This window comes from Garra rufa, chromosome 9 (genome assembly GCF_049309525.1).
Source record: "Garra rufa chromosome 9, GarRuf1.0, whole genome shotgun sequence".
NCBI lineage: Eukaryota > Metazoa > Chordata > Actinopteri > Cypriniformes > Cyprinidae > Garra > Garra rufa.
Window position 1 is genome coordinate 34,466,582 of NC_133369.1, and position 26,743 is coordinate 34,493,324.

The 26,743-nt window shown below is 36.7% G+C and overlaps 1 protein-coding gene across 1 annotated transcript in view; it reads left to right on the top strand.

Annotated features, from left to right (window-relative positions):
• triob (trio Rho guanine nucleotide exchange factor b) overlaps window positions 1–26,743 on the top strand; it is a 132,041-nt gene that overhangs the window by 89,323 nt on the left and 15,975 nt on the right. The window contains exons 27-40 of the mRNA XM_073847700.1: window positions 240–332; window positions 3,132–3,243; window positions 3,363–3,553; window positions 3,678–3,779; window positions 4,693–4,832; window positions 5,817–5,916; window positions 9,427–9,670; window positions 19,743–20,026; window positions 21,425–21,595; window positions 23,884–23,979; window positions 24,070–24,218; window positions 25,025–25,091; window positions 25,341–25,444; window positions 25,544–25,613. Coding sequence (XP_073703801.1) covers window positions 240–332; window positions 3,132–3,243; window positions 3,363–3,553; window positions 3,678–3,779; window positions 4,693–4,832; window positions 5,817–5,916; window positions 9,427–9,670; window positions 19,743–20,026; window positions 21,425–21,595; window positions 23,884–23,979; window positions 24,070–24,218; window positions 25,025–25,091; window positions 25,341–25,444; window positions 25,544–25,613 — 1,923 coding nt within the window. The remainder of the gene's footprint in view (window positions 1–239; window positions 333–3,131; window positions 3,244–3,362; window positions 3,554–3,677; window positions 3,780–4,692; window positions 4,833–5,816; window positions 5,917–9,426; window positions 9,671–19,742; window positions 20,027–21,424; window positions 21,596–23,883; window positions 23,980–24,069; window positions 24,219–25,024; window positions 25,092–25,340; window positions 25,445–25,543; window positions 25,614–26,743) is intronic.

Genomic DNA, 26,743 nt, shown 5'->3' on the forward strand with positions numbered 1-26,743 from the left:
TTAAACAGTTGCCAGGCGATCAGAACAGACGGACTCTTCTTTCAGAGCTGAGAACTGATGAATGACTGTAGCCTTGAGATCCGCTTTTGCAAAATTGCTATTAAGAGGCTATTAAGAATTAAAAAAGCTAAAGATAATTGGTTTGCTGATTGTTTTCCAGGATGTGTTTAAGGTGTTTGTGTAAAAGATATGTTTTGTTATGATATGTTAAAGACTTAAGTGTGCTTGTATGTGTACAGGAAATCCAGCAAAGACACAGACTGGCTAATTCAATCTCATCATACCTTATTAAACCGGTTCAGAGGATCACCAAGTATCAGCTGCTGCTAAAGGTATGTGTACTACAATACATTAAACAAACTCAGCACAGTTCACATTCTTCACAATAAAGATTCTGCACAAACCAAGTAAATACATTTTTGGCACAGACTCAAAAAATGACCAAATACAAACTAAACATACACAGCACATACCTGTCACGCATTCAAAACAGTTTCATCACAAACCCAGCACTGAGCCAACACAAAATCAGCACAGTAACTACAGACCCAAACCCAGCATAGACTAAATACAGGTCCATTACAATATAAGCACATACTAAGCACAGACCTGCTACATAGCCTGCACTGAATTTCACACAGACCCATCACAAATGTAAGTACAGACCAAAAATAGACCTGCCACAAAGCCTGCAAAAAACAATAGTCTCAGTGTGAAGTCAGAAACAACACTGATCCATCACAAACCCAGCACGGATGAAACAGAAACCTAGCACAGACCAAACATAAAATCATTACAAACCCAAAGCAGCACAGACTTAACCTAGAACTATCACAAACCCAGCACAGTTTAAACATTGAACCATGACAAACTCAACACAGTCTAAACAGAGACCCATCGCTGACCAAATACAGAATGCTCACAAACCCAGCATAGGCTAGCACAGACTAAACATACAAACATAACAAACCCAACACAGACTTAACAAAAAATCATCACAAACTCAGCCCAGACTAAACAGAGACCCATCACTGACCAAGCATAGAATCATGACAAACCCAGCATAGGCTAACACAGACAGAGCGCTGACTACACATAGAACCATAATAAACCCAGCACAGACTTAACATAAAACCATCACAAACCCAGCACTAACTAAACATAAAATAATCACAAACCCAGCACTAACTAAACATAGAACCATGACAAACCTAGCATTGACTAAACTCAAAACCATAAAAAAATCCAGCACAGAATAAATATCAAAACACCACAAACCCAGTACAGACTAGACATAGAACCGTAACAAACGTAGCACTGACTAAACAAAAAACCATAACAAACCATCACTAACCCAGCACAGACAAATCATCAAAACACCACAAAACCCAGCACAGACTAAACATAAAACCATCACAGACCCAGCACTGACTAACAAACAACTTTAAGAAACGTAGAACTGACTAAACACAAAACCATAACAAACCCAGCACAGACTAAACATAGAACCAAAACAAACACAGCACATACTAAACATAAAACCATCACAAACCCAGCACTGACTAAACATAGAACTGTAACAAACATAGCACTGACTAAACACAAAACCATAATAAAGCCAGCACAGACTAAACATCAAAACACCACAAATCCAGCACAGACTAAACATAAAACCATCACAAACCCAGCACTGACTAAACATAGAATCGTAACAAACGTAGCACTAACTAAACATCAAAACCATAACAAATCCAGCACAGACTAAGCATAGAGCCATAACAAACCCAGCACAGACTAAACATAAAACCATCACTAACCCAGCACAGACTAAACATCAAAACACCACAAACCCAGCACAGACTAAACATAAAACCATCACATACCCAGCACTGACTAAACACAGTACTGTAACAAACCCAGCACGTAATAAACATAGAACCATAACAAACCCAGCACAGACTTAACATAAAACCATCACTAACCCAGCACAGACTAAACATCAAAACACCACAAACACAGCACAGACTAAACATCAAAACACCACAAACCCAGCACAGACTAAACATAAAACCATCACATACCCAGCACTGACTAAACATAAAACCATCACAGACCCAGCACTGACTAACAAACAACTTTAAGAAATGTAGAACTGACTAAACACAAAACCATAACAAACCCAGCACAGACTAAACATAGAACCAAAACAAACACAGCACATACTAAACATAAAACCATCACAAACCCAGCACTGACTAAACATAGAACTGTAACTAACATAGCACTGACTAAACACAAAACCATAACAAATCCAGCACAGACTAAGCATAGAGCCATAACAAACCCAGCACAGACTAAACATAAAACCATCACTAACCCAGCACAGACTAAACATCAAAACACCACAAACCCAGCACAGACTAAACATAAAACCATCACATACCCAGCACTGACTAAACACAGTACTGTAACAAACCCAGCACGTAATAAACATAGAACCATAACAAACCCAGCACAGACTTAACATAAAACCATCACTAACCCAGCACAGACTAAACATAAAACCATCACATACCCAGCACTGACTAAATACAGTACTGTAACAAACCCAGCACGTAATAAACATAGAACCATAACAAACCCAGCACAGACTTAACATAAAGCCATCACTAACCCAGCACAGACTAAACATCAAAACACCACAAACCCAGCACAGACTAAACATAAAACCATCACATACCCAGCACTGACTAAACACAGTACTGTAACAAACCCAGCACGTAATAAACATAGAACCATAACAAACCCAGCACAGACTTAACATAAAGCCATCACTAACCCAGCACAGACTAAACATCAAAACACCACAAACACAGCACAGACTAAACATAAAACAATCACAAACCCAGCACAGACTAAACATAGAACCATAACAAACACAGCACAAACTTAACATAAAACCATCACTAACCCAGTACAAACTAATAATCAAAACACCACAAACACAGCACAGACTAAACATAACACCATCACAAACCCACCACAGACTAAACATAGAACTGTGATTAAATACAGACCTTACCCAAACCAAAATGTGGGTCCAAAAGTTCAATTGTTCTGTTTGTTTGTAGGAACTGTTGACGTGTTGTGAGGAGGGTAAAGGAGAAATTAAAGATGGCCTGGAGGTCATGCTTAATGTGCCTAAAAAAGCTAATGATGCTATGCACCTCAGCATGCTGGAGGGTGAGTAGCACAAATGCACAAACAGACACAGCTCAACTCAATGCTTCTTCTTTAATCATGTATTGTCAACCTCTCTTTCTTTTTCGCTCTCTCTACCTTTCTGCCTTATGTCCTCTCAGGTTTTGATGAGAACATTGAGTCTCAGGGTGAGCTGATTCTGCAGGAGTCATTCCAGGTTTGGGATCCAAAGACTCTGATTCGTAAGGGCAGAGAGCGGCACCTCTTCCTCTTTGAGATGTCTCTCATCTTCAGCAAGGATGTCAAAGACTCCAATGGCAGAAGCAAGTACCTCTACAAGAGCAAGCTCATGGTATGGGTTTTACATTCATTTTGTTTAGTTATTTAAATAAAGAAATGCTTGCTTCGGTTATGGATGGCAATTCTTTGTAATAGACTGAATCAATGTTTAAATTATGCTTTTTTACTTCGCCCAGACCTCAGAACTAGGAGTTACTGAACATGTGGAAGGAGATCCATGTAAATTTGCACTCTGGATTGGACGGACACCTACCTCAGACAACAAAATAGTCCTAAAGGTATGATTCACATTCCAAATTGATACTTCATCCAAGGTTTTTTTTCTTTCTTTCTTCAGTACAGCTGTCACTTATTTTTGGCTCCTAAAAATGTTTTCTTTGTTTTTATGTTTATTTTTTATCCAAACATTGCTAACTGGTTCAGCACACAAGAGTGTTTTATTATCGAAAGGTTGTCCCTGATCTCAAATCAAGTCAATCTTTACATTAGTTTTTGTTATAAAATAAAAAGCATCATTCATCTGAGAATCCTTGAGGTAGATCACATGAGTGGATGTGTTTTCAGGTTTTGAATTTTCAAGAACTGTAGCTTTGGCTTGAGTCATTCCATTGTATGACATCATTCTGTAAGATTTGTAAGCATTTTAAATAACCACTTATGTAACTTGTGTCTCTGAATGGTTGCCTTTCATCTCTGAAGACATGAATCATATGCCATTCCATGTGTTCTCACATGTAGATAGACACATGCAAGCAACATGGATACTCTCATGTTCACAATTTTAGCCTGGCTTACAGTTATTAAACACTGTTTCCACTTATTTTACTTTTGTAATCTGATGTATTCCCAAGTGAAAAGTAGAATTGGAATTGTTTTGTTTTTGATCCTTAGGGAATTGATTGAATGGTGATTTAGTTTCTTTGACAGGTGGTTGGAGGCTAGGGACTTTGAAGGAAAGTACAATAAGAAGCAGAGCAATTTATACAAATTTCATAAAAGATTAAATAACTTTTTTTTATTTGGAAGAAGGAGTAGGAAAACAGTGTACTGTATGACTTCATTTGAACTCTGATTGCATGTATCATTATTTTTGCAACAGATCTGTAGGCTTTGACAATTCCAATTGCTATTTATGTCTGTTGTGTAATTTAAGGTTCATTAATGTTTTGTTGTATTCAATGCACATCCCAGGCTTCATGTATTGAAAACAAACAAGATTGGATTAAACATGTACGTGAAGTTATCCAGGAGCGTACCATCCATTTACGGGGTGCACTCAAAGAGCCAATTCACATTCCCAAAGCCACTGCAACCAAACACAAGGGCAAACGGTACGTTAACAACTCGCATCAATCCTACACAATAAGCATGTTTTTTGCATATCAGTATGTTGTCTTTGACATTGACTGTCTAACCAGGGTGGCTTCTCCTGGGTTATTTTTAGTGGTGGGCCGTTATCGGCGTTAACGTGCTGCGTTAACGTGAGACTCATATCGCGCGATAAAAAAAATATCGCCGTTAATCTATTCTCAAAGTTGGGTTGGGAGCTGGGTCTAAACTACGCAAGATATGATGACTTTCACCTTGATATTTTAGCGCGGATGACGTATATCTAGTTGAATTGCAATGTAGGGGGCGAGAACGAGTCTTCAACTTCTGTGAAAAAATTACCACATCAAATGAGACGCGCAGACATGGATGCAGTTATGAAGCCGCTTCAGGGCAGGTGCGTGCGTTGCTAGACCCTTTTTACTGGGGCACGTGCCCCAGTGAAAATCTGCTGTGCCCCAGTAAAATCTCAAGTTTGAGTTATAATTTACTTTGATAATCCCGAAATAAAGACATTATGCTATATGCAACAACTGAATTGACGCTTCTAAAAGCAACGCAGTTTATTGGAAGATGCACGCAGATAGGCTATCCATACCCGCGCGCCTGTGTATTTTACTGGAACGCGCACGTCGTACAGCCTTTTGCGCAGAAGTACTTGGTTACACAAGTTTGTATAGTTAATTGTGTTTTAAATGCAATTGTCAAGCAGTTTGTAATGCATTTTGGAAACAGGAGATGAGCGCCTGGTCTAATGCGCCACCTGGGTTGAGAAACCCGTTCTCAAAGACTTACTTTTAGTCATTATTTGGGTAGCACACATATTCTGAATGCTTTCAGAAGAATTCAAATTAGCCATTTTAATCTAGATTAATCTAGATTAATTTCAAGATTTAATCTAGATTAATCTAGATTAAAAAAATTAATCTATGCCCACCACTAGTTATTTTACACTTTTGACTGATATATTTTATATTGAATAACAGAGATGCAGAGGACCTAGACAGTCAGGGTGATGCAAGCAGTCAGCCAGACACGATCTCCATCGCCTCCCGCACCTCCCAGAACACACTGGATAGCGACAAGGTGAGTGTGAAAATCTGTCAACCTTAGTCTAAAAGTGCCATGCTATACCCGGTGTTCAGTTCTGGTGTTTTGGTGGCATGTTTAGACCTGCAGCATTTTAAAACAAGGAAAATGGTTTAATGTCTGTAGTGAGTGTTTTAGCCTCTCCCTAAAAGCATAATTTGATCTTTCACCAGCTTTAATGTTATTGTAGTTAAAAACCGTTTTGACCACAGTAAAGGAACTTGTAATAATATGATCTAAAATCAAGTTCTTAAAAAGATATTTCACCCCAAAATTAAAATTTTGTCTCAAAATTGACCCTCGTGTCATTCTAAACCCATACGACTTCCTGTTCATCTTCGTAACACAAATGAAGATATCTTTAATATTCTCTTATAATTTTTGTTCATATACTGAAAGTCTGTGCAACCAGCTTTCACACAAAATACTACAAAAAATATTGTAAATGTAATTCAAATGATAAACTTGGAAGCTCAACTATGTTTGCTTGATGAACAAGAACCAGTGAGGTTCTATATGAATAAACACCTAAAATTGTCTCTTCAGAAGACTTAGATTAAAATGCTCAATTTATATGGATTACTTTTTGATGTCTTTTTGTACATTTTGAAGCGTGAACATTGTGTTTGTGTGGACTTTTAATGGATGTACAAAAATGACAAGACAATATTTAAATGTCTTCATTTCTGTTCTAAAGATGAAAAGAAGTCTTGGGTTTGGAACGACATGAGGGTGGGTAAATGAATTTGTATTTGTAATTTTGGGGGCAGGGGGAATCTTTTTTCTCTCTATTTCTGAGTGCTCATGGAACACTATTGACATTTTTAAGTTTCAAAAGATTTGCATACCAGTTTCTTATTTGCCACGCCAATAAAGCTGATTTAATCTTCATCAAAACTGTTTCTGATCATCTATAATCCAGTCTTCACAAAACAAAGTAAATGGATTTCTGATCTTCAAAACTATGAATGTGCAAGTGACTAACTAGAAGTACTATATATCTGAAACCATTTGTCATACTGGCACAAAATTTTGCAGTTATCTTTACCACAATATCCTGACAAAACCTTATCAATTTTATAACTGTGTCACCTTCTAGTGAAAAGTTACAAATACTTCTAGAAATACTTATAGCCTTCAAACCGCATATCCTACAATCACTGGCGAGGATCCTATGACTAAACAAGTTTACTTGCCATGCTTATGCCATCCGTGTGGTTGGCCCCATTATTGCAGCTTGAAACTATATTCCATAATTGGCATTTCATATCAGATGAACGAGCATTCATTTGAAGTACTTCATGGTTACATCTTGTTGTGATTCAAAGGTTTAAAAAACAGAATCTTGTTCCCTCCCCGAAATTTACGCTCTTCTTTAGAGATAATTCTAAGTTGCTGGAAAATCAGTGAAATGTACCTGAGCAAAAAAAAAAAAAAACACATTTTCATGACAAACATTTTCTTTTGTTTCATTCATCTCTGTCAAGGCTGCCTCAGACAAAACGCTGTGCCACACTGGCTTGTTTCCAAGAGACAGGCTACACCTACAATAAAATTGACTTTAATTATGAATCAAATCTTAAAGAACAGTTTATGCCAGGCATTGGTTTTTAGAGACAGGGGTCACATATGGGTGAATCTTCAATAGGGACACTTTCACTAATTGAAATCTTGACAAATGGTTTTGGTATAATGTGTGATGGTGGGAAGTTTTATTTAGATGAAAAATAATAATAATTAGGAAAGAATTTTTAGATTTAGAAATTTTCTAAATAAAAAATCTTATGTGCTAACATGTGAACCTATGCGATAACATGTACAGTAATAAAGCTACTCATTATCATTATATAAATCTTAATCTTGAAATGAATTACATTTCTGTCACTATGCAGTTGTGGAAAAAATGACTCATCATTGGTGAGGTGATAATGACAGCATAATTGAGGACATTTTGTTGTCAAGTTGTTTGTCAAATGAAATGACATTTATTCATATAGCGCTTTATACAATACAGACGGTGGTATCAGTGGTAACGTTAAATTCATGAATTATGAAACAAGCTGTAAAGCAACTCAATAGTGCCATTATTCAGCCCAGTTTAATTCAATGTTACTTAGTTCAACAGTGTCAATGTTGTTCATCAATTACTAAGTTCATAAATAATGAAGTTCAATTAAGCAATGAGCAGCAAGACAATTAGTGTCATATAAATTAGTGTCATATAAAAACAAACTATCAAACATTTAAAAAAATTAACTTCTTAAGTGCAAAACACTTAAGATTTTAACATTTTATAAAATGGTTATATGGATGGATTACTATATGGACAAAATAAAGTAGTAAAAGTCATTATAATCTCTCATTTAGAATGATTTAGGGTTTTTATGAGAAGCCTTTTTTATGTATACAAACATTTTAGGGAGCAGAACATTTCTTTTAATTGACATATCAGCTATACAAGAAGTTTGGATGCAGTGGCGTCCAGTAGTTCCGACATTCCATTAACCTGATTACCAACAGACGTAATGAAGGTTTCCTCATTGGGGAATGTTTGTTTCTTCGGTTGCTTTGGATTTAGCAGCACAGACGCTTGTCTTCCCACTCGCAGTCAGAGCTCTCCTCTCACACGCCTTCACACATGTGCGTGTTTTTGTCACCGATATGTATTGCGAGCCTCCTACAGCAACACGCGTTACTTGCTGATACTCTCCAATCTAAACACAATTGGACACACCATCTTTATGTTTCGGTCTCCACTTCCATGTCTTTCTCTTCTCTGTCTCTTTGTGACATACACAAACACGTAAATAGTATCTCGCTGTCACTAAATTCACTCATGTACTCTGACGACCCCTCACAAAAGCTCACTGTTCAAAGCATCTTAACGCACACAGAACCCGCTCAGTTCACGGTGAGGTGAAAAGGTGAAGCTCTCAGAAGAGGACGGGTTCCTGCACGTCACTTCTAATGAGTATTAATTTGCCTCCTGCTCCTTTAAATCTTGGCACATTGTGTCCGTCTCTGCCTCCTCTCCCTTCCTCCTGCCAGGCGTCACTCCTTCAGACTGATTCCATCTCCGTGGCAATGCGAGGATGTGTCAGCAGCCTTCAACCGCCTGCCACTTTACCTCACTGGAGTGCTTGAGCGTGAACTGTAGATGAGATTCATTTTGATCAGAAAAGAGGAAAGCAAGGTTATTCACCGTTCTGTTTTCCAGATTGAAGGATAATGTCAGAAATGTTTTTTGTTTTTTTTGACACATATACCATCATTCCATGTGATGTTTACTGAGTAAGGATGTACCAGGGGGTGTTGTTTTGGTAGAAACATGGCGTGTAAAGATTCAGGGTCAGTGGCTCAGCTTTTGAGTTCATTGGCAATGCCACATTACCAGTGGGTATGTTCGTTTTGACTTTGGACTTGAATTTTTTTTTCACTAGGTTATTTTTGTTGTCTTTTTCAGATATTTTTGCATTCCTAATGCAACTTTTATGTGTTCCTCTACAGTTGTCTGGTGGCTCAGAGTTGACGGTGGTCATCCACGACTTTATGGCCAGTAATGGATCGGAGTTGACTGTACGTAGAGGTCAGACGGTGGAGCTGGTAGAAAGGCCCCAGGACAAGCCTGACTGGTGTCTGGTTCGTACCACTGACCGTTCACCTGCCCAGGAGGGCCTGGTTCCCAGCTCCATGCTTTGCATCGCCCATTCCCGAAGTAGTATGGAGATGGAGGGCATTTTCAACCATAAAGGTAAGATGGACAACTCTCCTGTTTCCTACAGATTGGGTTGTTAAAAGTTTAGGTTGTTGGTATGTTCATGGTCCTTCTTAGCTATGAGGTCAGGTCAAAATGGGGTTCAAGACTAAGAATGGCGTTTATTCAGGTTTACACTTCATAGAGGCTGCACAACTTGTATTTGTCAGTGTTTTGAGTTTGTGAGGTCCTTCAAATCTGGAATAGTGTTTGATGTTCTTCTCCAGTCATAGGAAGAGCTTCTGTGTAAATGCTTGAGGAATTACTCAAAGAAACGTCAACATACGCGTCTGGGGTTTCTAGCTGGTCCTTTGTGTCTGAGTTTTTAGGTAACCATTTTTGACTCGATAGGAATGTCAGCTTTTTAATTCATCTGTTTGGTAGCATTTTAAAGATCAAATTTACCTCAAGGATTGATTTTTAATTACATTATTTCTAAAAATGATTATGGATACAGATTTCTATCTGTGCAAGCTTTAACTCGAATTAAATTGGATTATCCTAATGTAGCTCCCAGATATTGTGTGTTTTCCCTTAGGATGAATGGATCAAAGCTGTGTACAGGTGTGTGTCTGCTCTTAACTCACCCTGAACCCAAATGAAATTTTAATTGCAGTCCAGCTTTGCTCTTTTTTGTTAGGGTTGAAGTGCGTTGAGCATGCAGTAACCATGGTGATGGGCTGTGTCATGTGATGAACAGGGTTGCCAGGATTCAGGGGATTTCCCTGCTAGGACCGTATCCATGTACACATGACAGTTAATGTGATTTTGTGATTTTGGTCATACGATTGGAACCAGCCATTTAGTAAACAATAACACATATACTACCAAAAGATTGATGTCAGTATTTTTTTTTTTTTTTAAGAAATTAGTACTTTCCCATGAATATGATCAAAAATTACAATAAAGACATTTAAATGTATTTAAAATAAATTTATATATTTTTTTTATAAAATAAATGTTGTTCTTTTGAATGTCCTATTCATCGTAGAATACTTATTATTATATTAAAACATTAAAAAGAGTTATTTTAAATTGTAATAATATTTCATAATATTGCTGTGTTTACTACATTTATTATCAAATATTGTATGGCATTTATTATCTTAATATTTAACATAACAAAATATTTTTGCAGCATGTGTAACATTTGTAAGTGACCTTTTTCAGAAAAAATAATAATATTTGGCAGGAAATAATTTAGACAAGAATTGATTGTATCTGTTGGGATTTGACTGAATTATGGACAGTGGGTGTTACTTATTATTATTATTATTATTATTATTATTATTATTATTATTATTATTATTATATTATTATTATTATTTCCCCCAACCATCTTATGTTGGTTATATCAGAGCAGCAGACACAGTGGAAAGGTTGTTTTTTTCTATTACATTTAATGTCATATCTACATATAATAAGCAAATGTACAGTTAAGGTCAAAAGTTTACATCCCCCTTTTGGAATCTGCAAAATGTATTTTACCGAAATAAGAGGGATCATACAAAATGCATGTTCTTGTTTATTTAGTACTGACCTGAACAAGATGTTTCACATAAAAGATGTTTACATATAGTCCACAAGAGAAAATAATAGTTAAATTTATAAAAATGACCCTGGTTAAAAGTTTACATCCCCTTGATTCTTAATACTGTGTTGTTACCTGAATGATCCACAGCTGTGTTTTTTTTATTTTTTTTTATTTTATTTTATTTAGTGATAGTTGTTCATGAATTCCTTTTCTTACTGAACAGTTAAACTGCCTGCTGGAAAAATCCTTCCGTTCTCACAAATTCCTTGGTTTTTCAGCATTTTTGTGTATTTGAACCCTTTCCAACAATGACTGTTTTGAGATCCATCCTTTCACACTGAGGACAACGGAGGGACTCATATGCAACTATTACAGAAGGTTCAAATGCTCACTGATGCTCCAGAAGGAAACACGATGAATTAAGAGCTGGGGGGTGAAAACTTTTTAAATTTGAAGATCAAGGTAAATTTTGTCTTCTGGGAAACGTAAATATCTTCTGTAGCCTCTGAAGGGCAGTATTAAATGATATTTAGGCAAAATAAGAAAAATGTAGCCTACACATATCCATTCTGTTTTCACCCCTGACTCTTAATGCATCGTTTTTCCTTCTGGAGCATCAGTGAGCATTTGAACCTTCTCAGTTGTCCTCAGTGTGAAAAGATGGATCTTAAAATCATACAGTCATTGTTGGAAAGGGTACACAGCTGTGGATTATTTTAGTAAGAACACAGTATTAAGATTCAAGGAGATGTTAAACTTTTGAACCGAGTCATTTTTATAAATTCAAATATTATTTTCTCTTCTTTTATGTGAAATATCTTATCCAGTTCAGTATTAAATAATCAATAACATGTATTTTGTATGATCCCTCTTAGTTTGGTAAAATAATTAACATTTAGCAGATTCTGAAAGGAGGATGTAAACTTTTGACCTCAACTGTATATGGTTAATTTCATATTGTATTTAAGGCTGCAATGATATTCTAGGACTCGGCTTTGTGTTGAAATAAAGTTTTGCATATGAGCTTATTGTTAACATGTATTTGTATATTTAATTCAGCTGTAGTAAGTACATCAATTGTTGTACTACGTTAGTTTGTCAGTTCCTCATGATCAAAGATGTGTAACATGGAATTCATGGTGGTTAGTCACTGCTTCTGAATGGACCATGATTTGTGACAAAAGACATGATTACAAAGGAAGAGCATGTGGTAAAACTAAGAGGGTCACCAGGCAAAAAAATTTGAGGTCACCCACACAAGGATGACTGGGCAGCATCTGAGAGAAGATCATTAGTGTGTGTGCAGGGTGTGGTGTTCAACTTGGGGAATTCTGGGAAGTTACTGAAACTGCCTTATTTTTAACTCATAATGTAGTAAGAAAATGCTGTTCTTAAAGGTATCTACTGTATTTGTTTATCTGTCTGTCTGTTTATTAAGAAGATAATCAATGAAAAGCTTGTGAAGTAATATAACACTCATATTGAAACACATCATGTTTGATTCACTTAATTTCTTCAATCTTATTGGAACTACAAAGTTAAAAGGACACATACCTGTCATTGATGTCCATTTTATGACATCATTACAAGTAGACAAGCACCTTTCCTTTGGCAGAGGTCATGGGAAATGTCAAACAGCCGGTTCTCTTACAGCAAGGACAATTTGTATTTATAGAATGTGAAATAGGAACCGTCATAACTCATGATGGCCAGTGTATTCAACCTCTTGAAATTGCTTCCCAGACTATTTTGTCAGCTGAAATGTTCAAGGTATATTTAAGGCAGTTGCTGTGTTGCAACGTGTCCAGAGGGGCTGAAAAAAAAAAAACTTTTACCATGAGACCAGAGCAAAATCCTCAGTAGAATGTTGATTAGTTCTGGCATAAGCAGTTACGGATCTGCGTATGTGTGTGTGTATGTATAGCAAAGGAAGCAGTTCGACTGGCCACAGACCAGCTACTGTTAAGCAGCCAAAGACGCTTTAACAGGGAGATCTTTGTAGCCATCCGCCCCGGTGCAGCCTGTAAGAGAGGCAGCCATTTGTGTAGGTGATATAGAGGCAGTTGTTTGTATAGTTTACTTGATTTTCATGCTGTGACCTGATATTGGCCAAGCCTGCCAGCCGTACTGTACACTGTAAAACTGTCATTTATGGCTGAGATGTATTATTACTGGTGCCAGTGAAAAATGCTGAAAATGTTCCAACAGGTCAAAGCTTGACTGATGTTGTTTTGCTGTATGCCACCATCCACATGGCATTTTCAACAATCTTCACATAAATGAAATCTAAAATATCTGTAACAGCATTATTTTCAAAGTTTTTTTTTTTTTTTTTTTTTTGAGACTTTTAATCTGGCTTTAATAATCTGAGAGGTAAAACTGTAATCAGAGACCCCATAGTCTTGGAAACCAAAGGGAATTTTAAAAATGTGACTTGAAATGGAAATGAGTACAAAACAAAAACAAAAACTTACAGTAAAAGTGCAAACTGAAAAATAAAATAAAAAAGTGTATGGATTGATATACTGTAAAAGGTAATTGTAATGAGAATCTGGACTAAAATTTGGGGTGGAAAATGAAATGCAAAAAAAAAATTTATATATATATATATATATATATATATATATATGAACTATCACCTGCTTATATTATTTGTGAGCTTCCACCAATTAGAAAACTAGTAAATAAGCTGAAACTGTCTAATTCTAAGACGTGTCGCTCTGACTCTTTCAGAATCACATCTTTCATATTAAAGAATTGTAGGTTACACCTCTTTCCTCTCTTTGAGTCTTCTCATCCGGTTTTCCCTTCCTCCCTCTCTCTCATTCTGAGCATAACTTAGTCACAGCTGTGCATGAAACACCAAACCTCCCTCTTTCTCCATCCCCCTTCCTCTCTCCCTCTCTCTCTCCCTCCCTTTCTTTCATAGTCCATCACTCTCCTCTCAGCATTATGTTGTAAAATCCTTTCAGTTTAGAGGAGTTAGTGTAGTTTGTCTCCTCCGTTCGGATCACTTCTTGGTATGGCACATGGAATACACTCATTTTTATCAGTCAGGCAACTTTGTCACATGGGTTCAGCTTCAGGACGCTCAGAGAACTGCAAGTATTGGCTGCTGGATTTGGGTACGTGCCTCACAGGACAACAACACTGTCAGGACTGAATACAGTAGTCGCAACTCAGTTTAATATAGTGTTGTTTATGTTTATTTAAGAGGTTTCAGTGTATTTAGGAAGTTAAGCATAGTGTATGTTGATATGCAGATCTATAAATTATGTCCAGGGTTTATATTAAGATTCACAGGAGGTGCTTTTACTGCACATCTACAGAGACTAAAAGAAGTAGTATTTATTTTACATTCAAATTAGATTATTCCATTTATTCATCAGTAATTTTCATTACTCATGGCATGTAAAAATTAAAATTGGTCAAAATTTATTGAATGTTTATTGAAGATTCTATTGAATGTTCTTCATATTAATTTAGTTTCTACATTTTCACTACAGTTAAAAAAAAGCTAATTTTCTACAGGAGTTGATTCTAAGCTGACAAAGTTGTCGCATTTAAATTGAATAGATTAATGACATTACTTTGATGTATTCATTTATTTAAATATACTTTAAAATGCAATTCATATACAAATTAGGAAAAAAAGATAATGTTTTTTTTTATGGTGATCTACTTAATTAAAATGCAGTTGAATATTTTGGAAAGCATGAAATCAGAAATGTCAGGGAGATAGAACAGAGATAAGAAAAAAATCTTATTAAAACAATTTTATTTTTTAAAACACATTATTGCGTACTTTATCATGGTATTTTATAATTTAATACAATTAAATTTAATAAAAATACATTTATATATTTAAAATGTATGAATATACCACAAATCCCCCTGACTTTGTGTCAAGGACGACAAATTAGTTTGAACTTTATATGATAAGACAAAATTAGTTAAGTTTGTTATGTGAAAACTGACTGAATATGATTGAATAGTTCACAAAAATAAATAAATAAGCAAAAAATGTATATGTAAAAATGTTTTGGAATATAATTGTTAAAATGTACAATAACCCAGTGTTTTTAATGGGTTATTAGTTTTGCTTTAGTACACCACAGATAACATTTTTAAGATAAAAGAAAAATAAAGTTGTTTTTTTCATAACCTTATGAATTCATCATAAATACAGTGAGTACATTTATACTTGGCACCTTTTAAATTATTTTTCCTTTTTGTATTGTTAACATGTTTGTTGTTTGTCATTGACCCTAGCATAGGAATAGGAATTTATGATGGTGTTTATATTTGACTTTTGTACACAGATTGATTTAGATGTTACAGTATGTTGGTGATTATGTGTTCTGGGTCAGGGCTGTGCTTGTATACAGTCTGGGAAGTCTCTGTACCCCTAATAAAGGTTGCTATGCACATGCAGCAAAACATTGTGAAACTTGTGGATGTATTGTGAGCGAGTCTTTATTATTAATTCAGACATCAGAGACTCTTAGTGAAACAGACTAGATTATTCCGCTTAGAGTTCCTATAAATATGAATAAAGTTAATTTCTAAATATCACCCATCAGTCCATGAAGTGAGAGATTCAAAATATGAGAAAGCATCATTTTGTCACACCTCAAGCATGTGTTATCACATCCCTTCCTAATTAATGAACGTTACCTCAGTTGGCACGGAGAGTGTTTTTAAAAATAGTTTGTCAAGTTGACTGTAATATTTAAAATCTGTTTATATATGATTTATATCTGGTATAATGTACAAATTACTGTAAGGTTCATATGAGGGGATAGTCGGACAAATGCACAGTGTCCAGCACAGGGCTCATTTCTGTGGCGCTGAAGGCTCGGTTTGTTCAGGTGTGAATTTAGCGACAGAGCAGAAGGAATGAATTACAGAACTGCAAACACACATACCACATTCATCACACCCAAAAAATCATAGATGTAGATAATCATTTTCAATTATTATGCTCTTATGTACAAGTTTTCCAATCAGAGAAATTTGTATAAAAATATTCTGTTGTGGAACAGTTTATATCCTGCTATGAAGGCTGTCAAACACACACACATACACACACACTTTCTAAATTGTTACATTTTGTGCTTTGACATGGGAATTGACGCAGTCGTCACTTTGTTCATCATTCTGTTGTTCACTTTGTTTGAGTTTGTTTACCAGGTGTAGCTGTATGTGTGTGTGTGTGTGCGTGCGTGCGTGCGTGCGTGCGTGCGTGTGTGTGTGTGTGTGTGTGTGTGTGTGTGTGTGTGTGTGTGTGTGTGTGTGTGTGTGTGTGTGTGTGTGTGTGTGTGTGTGTGTGTGTGTGTGTGTGTGTGTGTACCTGGTATTCATCACGTTGTGGGGACCAAATGTCCCCACAAGGATAGGAATACCAGTAGATTTTGACCTTGTGGGGACATTTCTCAGGTCCCCATGAGGAAACAGGCTTATAAATCATGCACAATGAGTTTTTTTGATGAAGTAAAAGTGTGCACAATCTCCTGTGAGGGCTGGGTTTAGGTGTAGGGTAGGTGTAGGGTGATAGAAAGTACGGTTTGTACAGTATAAAAACCATTACGCCTATGGAATGTCCCCATAAAACATGTAAACCCAACATGTGTGTGTGTGTGTGTGTGTGTGTGTGTGTGTGTGTGTGTGTGTGTGTGTGTGTGTGTGTGTGTGTGTGTGTGTGTGTGTGTGTGTGTGTGTGTGTATTTTTGGCAAATACACTGAGTGTGAACTATGACAGATGGGTCACACTAGGGTCAGCCGCTTTAATATACTGCCCAGAGTGAAGGGAAAAACTACTGAGAGCAAGGCAGCTGAGAATTCATACAGTGAAAACTAGAAGATAGATGTAAGATAGATTTATATAAAAGTGACAGTCAATAAAGATCTATTTATTAGCTCTTGATTTTTCCACTCCTCCCCTGAATTTGTTAATCAGAAGCCTTGAAGGTGTTTCTTCTCCACATCAGTAGACTGAAGGGAATATTTTATGCAAGCTTTATGTAAGGACATATTCTCTAAGCAGAGCAAGGTCTTTTAAGAGGGTTTTGCAGTTTCAGTTTTGAAGAGGGCGGAAAACAGAAACCTCTCTGAAGTGAAAAGTAGAGCTGCGATTTGCATCACTATAGAGTCACTTTGTGGTGAGAAAAGAACGCTCACGCTCTCAAACTCCACAGTACGCCTCAGAATAATTAATATCTGATAGTCAGATTTGACTTTTTATAATACTAATTTGACTAGTTATAATGCAGTAAACTGTGGTGACATGGCGGTAATTCTGTTTTGAGAAATGACTATGTAGAGCGGCCTCAGAAATATTTAAATGTCTTTGTGATGTATAAAATAAATGTGGCAAATGGCATTTATTTAAAAAAATCATAATATTAATGACAACAACAACAACAATAATAATGCAAGCACACTTTTATAAATAAAATATATCACATGAAGAAAGTTGTTAGGTTTTAAATTCTGAAAGTTACAATCATATATTGTTCAATTGTCCTATTATGCTCTTTTTCAAAGTCTTTATTTTTGAGGGTGTACTAGAACATGCTCTCATGCTTGGTGGTTCGAAAAATGCATTATTTTTCACACATCATTTACAAATGGCTTGATTAGTTCCGGTTGGCCCACCTTCTGAAAATCCAAATGTGTTGTGATTGGTTAGCTGTCCCAGTTTGGTGTGATTGGCGAACAGCTTAGATGGCGTTTCAGTACTGCCATGCCGCTTGCCAAAGCAGCAGGTTTCATCTGTTACCTTATAGTTAAGGATATATTAAGGTATAGTTGACACTACAGGAGTGTTGGGTCTTATCGTCAGCCTGCCAGATCGCCGATACATGATATTATCATGATAGTTTATTTCATCATTTACATACTTAGTTTCATTGCCAGAAACCAAGCATTTGATAGCAAAATATTGCAGTTAATAATGAAGTTTAGACAGACTGACAGACAAGCAGACAGATGGCAAGAGGGAGGGAAAGAGATATAAAGCTTGTGAATTACCTCTCCGAGTCTGTGCGTCTCTCAAAAGAGATCAACAGCAGTGTATCTACTAATAGTGAAACTTTAAGTTCATTGTCTTCAAGACCATGCTGTTGTTACCTTGCGTGTGATAACTGTCATGTATTTTTTAAGTTGTTAATCACCAGATCAGCGCTAACAACATTAGCGCGTATGCTAACGTGTGCTAAACTGTATGTGTGTGTGTCTGTAAGGGAGAGAGTATGGGAGAAATAAAGTATGTGCTTTCCGTACATAATAAAACGTAATTTTGTGGCAAAAACATGGAAATAATCTGTCGTTTTATCCTATTGTTTAATGTGTTTATTTGTTTGGCCAATGGCAATGGTTGTGGATTTTGGTTATTTTGCTGTTTTAGGCTGTAAGGACCTTTGAAATAACTGAAATTGTGTGGCGAAGTGATATAGACATTCACATCGATTAAGTGTTGCCTGGAACTACGTTCGCCGTGCGTTTCCCTGAAAATAATCGTCAGCCAATCAGATTCAACCATTTAACGGCCCCGTAGTATAACATGACAATAATTGAATAAAAACATTGTAAGTTACTAATTATAATGCTTACATTTTCTTACCCTGATAGCACACGTACATCTCGGAGATGTCTATTTGACGTCTGCATTTACATCTGCAAGATGTAGTTTGCTCATCTGCAATACATCTTTTGAATGTTTCCTATTAGATGTCAAATAGAAGTCTATTAGATGTCTTTAAGATATTTATGATTTAGAATGTATGTAAAACTGACATCTTACAGACGTCTGGCAGATGTTTGTACACAGCAGATGTTTTCCAGTTAAAGAGATCTTTAATAGACATCTTGTAGACGTACGTGTGCTATCTGGGTAGTTATTCAGAAAGCAGCTACAGAAATCGAGCAATGAACATTAACACTATCAGCATCAAGAGCTATCACTATCAGAGCGCAACCACTATTAGTCATTGCTGGTGTTTATACCAGCCGTCCATAGCTCGTTGAAGCATCCCAGAAGCGCTCTTCGTGCTGCATCGCTAAAGTTAGGCTAATTCCCCACCTTGTCCCTACCCACCCCCCAACCATTATAATTTCCGTAGGCGGGATTTATTTGAATTATATTGTAATGAGCTTTGTGACATCATAACTTCCGGATACAATGTTGTGTAGTCCAAACAAGCCGTTGGTTGTAGTTCTTGAAAAGGGATTTTTTTTTAAACGAAATATCTCACTTTGGAGTGGACTTTGAGATTTGTAACTTTGTAGATCTTTTGTATGCCTAAACATATGCACCACACACTGACTAAAATTCAAAAAGTGAAAAAGCATAATAGGACCTCTTTAATAAATAATTTGTATAAATGCACAGCTATGAACCCTCTTTGTTGAGTTCTGAGTTCTGCTAAAAGTCTTTTCAGCAGTTCTATAAAATGAAAACACTGACTAGGACCGGCAAGCCATGTAAACATCACTTCTCTCTTTATTTCTCTCTCTCTGCCTCTTTCTTTGAAGACACGCTCTCAGTCTCCAGTAATGAAGGAGGACTTTCGGGCAGTGCCACGCTGCAGCCGGGTCATTTGCAGAGCTCTCCTGGACCCAAACGGCCTGGAAATACTCTGCGCAAATGGCTGACCAGCCCTGTCAGACGGCTCAGCAGTGGTAAAGCAGACGGCCATGTGAAGAAACTTGCACACAAGCACAAGAAGAGTCGAGATGTCCGCAAGAACGCAGACGCTGGTTCACAGAAAGACTCAGATGACAGTGCCGCCACACCACAAGATGAGACCATAGAGGAGGTTAGTGACCAGAACACCCTTTTTTGCTTTAACGCACACAGTTTTAATCAGGTTTATTAGCTTTATTAAACTGCCTGTATCTTTCTAGTAACCCTTCAGACCTTGATTAGCTTGTTCAGGTGTGTTTGATTAGGGTTGAAGCAAAACTCTGCAGGGCTGTGGTTCTCCAGGACCAATGTTCACATCACAACCACTGGTCAGCCATTTTCAATTGTGATAATAAGTTACTTTAGCATCAAATGAGCATATTAGAATGACTTTTGAAGGATCATGTGAAACTAAAGGAGTGGAGTAATGGCCGCTGAAAATGTAGCTTTGCCAGTACATTTTTACATACAGTAAAATAGAAAGCATGTTAAATTGTAATGACATTCACAACACATTATACATGCTTCTTCGACTTCTGCTTCTTCGACTTACACTTCTTTGACTTCTGCTTATTCGACTTTTTCTTTGACTTTTGCTTCTTCTACTTATACTTCTGCATCTTCGACTTTTTCTTTGATTTCTGCTTCTTCGACTTACTCTTCAGTTTCTTCTATGACTTTTGCTTCTTCGACTTATTCTTTGACTTCTGCTTCTTTGACTTTTTCTTTGACTTCTCCTTTGACTTTTTCTTTGACTTCTGCTACTTGGACTTATTCTTCTACTTCTTCTATGACTTCTACTTCTGCACATTCAATGTTTTCTTCTTCTACTTCTACGATTTCTGCTTCTTCGACTTTTTCTTCAAGATCTGCTCCTTCAAATTTTTCTTTGAATTCTGCTTCTTCGAATTCTGAAACTTCTTCTCTGACTTCTGCTTCAACTTTTTCTTTGACTTCTGCTTATTCGACTTCTGCTTCTTCAACTTCTGCTTGTTCGACTTTTTCTTCGACTTCTGTGAATCTGTTTTCTCTTTTTTTTGTGTGTATACATTCTCAAGAAAGACTTGTGACATTAAGATCCACTTGAGGTGGTACAAAACTAAACTTTAAAACTTAATTTTATGTTAGACAAGTATCTAGCACTTATAATAGATCCCAAAAAAGCGATCTATAAAAAATGGTAAAGTTTGCAGTATTAATGAAAAGTGCTTAAAAGTGCCCTTTTGCAGCAGTGAATATGGTTAAAACAGCTCCCAGATGAGTGAATATATATGGTAGTTTGTTAGTTGCCATTCATGTCCCGGTAAATGCATTTGGTAAATGTAGCGTTCTATCTGTTTTTAAGTGTATGATTTGAAAGTGTTTTTCATGTCTTACGGTTTCCAGTGTTGAACAGTTATAAATACAGTGCAACTCTTTCACTGGAGCTATTTTGGTATAAAAATGTGCCACAGCTGCCAAGGTGAGCTTAACGGTGTTTATCTCTCTTTACTTTTTCCTTTCTCTTTCTGGCTTCCTTCTGTCCTCACAGAGGATGAGAAATGAGGGATTGAGCAGTGGCACTCTGTCTAAGTCTTCCTCCTCAGGGATGCAGAGCTGTGGTGAGGAGGAGGGAGAGGAGGGGCCAGACTCGGTTCCCCTGCCGCCCCCTATGGCCATTCAACAGCACAGCCTTCTGCATCAGGACTCACAGGAGGACAAGGTAAATGCCAGTGACTAGAAAATAACTTTGTTGAAATATATATTTTTAAATCATCATTATATCATTATTGATTTGTTTTGAGATTTTATGCTTTAGGCCGATGAATACATGGTTTTTCTTTAAGTCAACATGAAATCAGACCCTGTATGCTGTTATAACATATTCCTGGTCTTATTGTGCTCATATTCTCTTGAGGGTAAACTTGACTTTCAGTGTCCATGTGCTGGTCAAAAAGACCAACAAAGGCACATGCAAGCTCTGTTTTAGGGAGAGAACAGTTCTCCACAACCCAATTCAAATTTTGTATTCAGGTCTGGCTACGCCTACTTTCAGCGATTCAATCAGTACCTTGCAGATCAAAGCTCACCCAAAATTTCCTCAGGGACTGTTTTATTCAGAAGAATGTCACATTGTGGATGTAAAATCTGTTGTCTTTATGGTTTCATGCTGACTTCATGTTGACCCCATGATGATAGTTTAGAAGTTCTCTGATAGGCCTCTCTAACTGCTGTCTTGTTTCTCTTTGTTTCTTAATGTTCTCCAACATTATGTTGATTTCTGTTCTGCCTCTGTTTTGTCTCAGTTTCCTTATCTCTCTATGTAGTCTTCTCTCATCCAGCATTCTCCTTCTCTTTCCTTATTTTCCAGTCATTTTTTTAAACTTTTATACCTCATCCTCGTTGTATATTTTCCTTCTTGTCCATTAATTTATTGGAATACTCCACATGTCATCAGTTGTGCTTTGCAAAAATGTATTTATTGAGGCACAGAAACTGATCCTATTCAGTAGCATTTCTAAAAATGTGAACTTCTGACTGTAATAGACTGAGAAAGCCCTTGACCTTGTCTGTGACCTTTCATGTGCCCTTTAATGGAGTATTCAGGAGTGTGTACAATCACATGTGATGGGCCATGTGTGCACTTACTCTTTACCCTTTAAACTTTACTCTTTACCCTTTAAATAACCTAAATCTTTCAAACCAAAGTTCCTACTTCCAATTCCCCTATTTATGCCCCCACCACTCTGAATTCAGCCCCTGATTGGCTGGCGAATACAGAAACCACACCCATTGCTATATTTGGACTGGAATGTTTCCACCTTCAGTGTCAGAACACTACAATGGTGAGCATCATTGCAGGTTCACATAATAAATGGATATTGAAGTCTATAGTGACTTTATAAGTGAACTATAGTTCATTCAACTATGCAGCCATAACCAAAATGTCACAGCTCTTAATGGACTAGGCCTCATGGAAAAATAAAATTATAATAAAAAAATAAATAAATGAATAAATAAAAAGACATGTAGCCCAGTTAGTATCCCAAAAAAGCGATCTATAAAAAATGGTAAGACTAAAGTTTGCAGTATTAATGAAAAGTGCTTAAAAGTGCCCTTTTGCAGCAGTGAATATGGTTAAAACAGCTCCCAGATGAGTGAATATATATGGTAGTTTGTTAGTTGTAGTTTAAAGTGATTTGTGAACAATGCATTTTAACAATTAGAGGTATAAATACAGATCTGATTAGAACATCACTGGATCTTATGCTGTTGCAATGCATTACTACAGTCACAAATATTAAATTAATAGTATAGATTAGACTCTAAATGAAATCAGCTGATCAGATCACTACATGACAATATCATTGACATCAGCAAATAGCCAACATCATCTAAGCACATTTTCTCTTGTTGTTTTTGCCATAACAAACATAGTTACAGCAGCTAGGAAAGAGCATTGAATCATGAGTCAAATTGCCTAACTAAAGCAAACGCTTTTCACCATAATGGTGACATTAAACCAAACTATTACTTTCAAATAGACATCAATATCTACACCTCTGTTAATCTCAATAAAAACTTGTCTAAATGTATAACAGAAATAAAGTCTGGTTTATAAGTGAAGCTGGTAATGCAGTTTTTCACATTCAACCAAAAGTCCACATCTAGTGTGATGGGAAGCTTAGAATGTTAGAGGATACTGTTCTAACAATGTTATCAATAAACATTTTTAAAATGCTTTTAGATAATGTTATCCTACCTTTTAGCAGAACATTCTGGTAACTAAAATAAAACGTTCCACTGAAAACATTCCCAAAACATTAAACATTGCTAGATGGTAGGGCATTGAACATGCAAACTAGACATCACTGAATGTAACACCAACAATAAATTGATAAAACAATACACAGTGTAAACCAGCCTAAGGTCTTGCTTTTTTTTTGTTTTGTTTGGTTTTGTGATAGATTTCTGGACATTGTTATTTTTATTTATTTTTTTTTTCTGTAGGCTACCTCCCGTCTATCTGCACGTCCCAGCAGTTCAGAGACACCAAGTGCAGCTGAGCTGGTGAGCGCCATTGAGGAACTCGTCAAGAGCAAAATGGTAAGAGATCACAGAGGTGTAGGAGGAGATCACAGTATGAGTATCTTTTCACATTGACTGTTTTTGTATTGTTCACTTTTTCTGTCTCAGAATCTGGAGGACAGGCCTAGTTCTCTTCCTGTTGAGCGAGGAGATATCAGTAGTCCTTCCTGCAACCCATCGGATAACTCCCTCCTGTCTTCCTCCTCTCCCATTGACGAGATGGACGAACGCAAGACTGGCTTCCTCAAGAGACGACAGTGCGTTCCTCTCTTATTTTCCTTAAATATTTGTTTTATAAGCTCTCTAAAACACATAGTAGTTGTATGGCCACACCAAAATTCGCAATTAATCTCGTGTGGAACGTTTAAGTGACTGACTTTGAAACATGAATTATGTCAGAGCTTCCAAGCATTTCTCAACACAAGTGTCAATGTTTTGACCTCTACACAAAAAGTGCTGCAGAGGTTCGGAGAGGTATCACAGAGGTTTTGGGTTAGCTGATATGGTACAAAAATACAAAAAAGAGTTGTTCTGACTGTAATACATTGTAGAAAGTAAAAAGTACTCACCAGCGACTCTTTTAATGACTCCATACTGCCTTGGAGTGCTCTTGTTTAATTTAAATCAGTTCAAGATCTGGTTCAAGGCAGGTACAGGATCATGTAATATATTTTTGATACTGTACATTACGATATGCCACTCAAATAGTCTTGTAATTATTGTGTTTGCTTTAAAAGGTCAGCAGCAAAGTGAATTGACACTGAAATAGTTTGAACTTTGAGCTTCTCTGAGCTTCTCAGACTTTACATTGAGTTAATTTAGCTTCAAGGTTCATTCCATAGAGTTTGGTGCATTGAGGAACACTGACGTGAGTCATTTGAAAAGGCATAGACAGCATTGACTCCTATAGAATACTATAATAAGCATACAAAATGTGTAGCACACTCAAATATTGGGTACATTTTAAATAGATTTCTTAAATAGAAATGTTTTACATGTTTCTTTTGACTCCATTTTGCCATTTTGAATTGTTCTTTGATTTGAATGTGAATTTAATTTTCAGCTATGTACTGTTGGAACTGGTGGAGACAGAGAGAGACTATGTGAGAGACCTTGGTGCAGTCGTGGAGGTGGGCTTATATTCAGTTCTTTTAACGAATACCGCAGTGAGATCACTATGGTGACCGCATGCAACTGAACACGTTCATTCAAGTAATAATAATTGGCAGCTGCTGTCAGGGTTGAGTTCTGTTTGTTCAGTGGTCACTCTATCTTTTGAGGAGTTACATAACAGTTGTGTTGTGAATTGATCACATGATTTGTTTGACTGTTAAGAGTGTCTTCATGGTAACCATACTGATGTGTTCTGGCACCTGCAGGGCTACATGAGCAGGATGAAGGAGGAGGGTGTACCGGACGACATGAAGGGCAAAGATAAGATCGTCTTTGGGAACATTCACCAGATTTATGACTGGCATAGAGAGTATGTGAAAGTGGCTACTTTAATTCTATTCTCGTAAATACCACCAAGGCCCCCTACTCTTATTTCCTGTCTTTAATGTTACGTCTCTCATCTTTGTAGCTTCTTTCTTGGTGAACTAGAGAAGTGCTTGGAAGACCCTGATAGACTTGCACCTCTGTTTATCAGACAGGTATGAAATGATTCATTTTGGGGTTTGGCAGATATCATAAAAATTGTGTACCATATTTATTAAAAGAAAGAATGAAAAACAAAGCAAAAGAAAACAGAAGAAAATATATTCTATTCTTTGTTATCATCATAAAAAGTATTAAACTTTACATTACAAGAGAATTATCCAAACTGTATAAAAGTGGTGGGTAGACAATTTAATATGTAATCATGTAATTCATAAAAATAACTGTAATATGACTGAGCATTTTAAAATATAATATAGTTTAATTACAAGTACTTAATCCTTAATACATACAGCGTGCTCACATAAAGCAATATGTATACTATACTGCTCGACTGCAAAATTAACTATATTATCTCTTAGCTTTTTTACATAGCATTGGATATATAAGTGTTTAATTTTATCCACATACAGTGAGGGAAAAAATTATTTGATCCCCTACTGATTTTAGTATGTTTGCCCACTGACAAAGAAATGATCAGTTTATAATTTTAATGGTAGGTTTATTTGAACAGTGAGAGACAGAATAACAACAACAAAAAAATCCAGAAATACGCATTTCAAAAAAGTTGATTTGCATTTTAATGAGTGAAATAAGTATTTGATCCCTTATCAATCAGTGAGATTTTTGGTCCCCCGGTGTCTTAAAGGGAGTGCTCCATAATCTCAGTTTGTTACCTGTATAAAAGACACCTGTCCACAGAAGCAATCAATCAATCAGATTCCAAACTCTCCACTATGGCCAAGACCAAAGAGCTGTCCAAGGATATCAGGGACAAGATTGTAGACCTACACAAGACTGGAATGGGCTACAAGACCATCGCCAAACAGCTTGGTGAGAAGGTGACAACAGTTGGTGCAATTATTCACAAATGGAAGAAAAAACAAAATAACTGTCAGTCTTCCTCAGTCTGGGGCTCCATGCAAGATTTCACCTTGTGGAGTTTCAATGATCATGAGAACAGTGAGGAATCAGCCCAGAACTACATGGGAGGATCTTGCCGATGATCTCCAGGCAGCTGGGACTATAGTCACCAAGAAAACAATTGGTAACACACTACGCCGTAAAGGACTGAAATCCTGCAGAGAACCTTCTTCCCTCAGCCAGGGCATTGAAAATGGGTTGT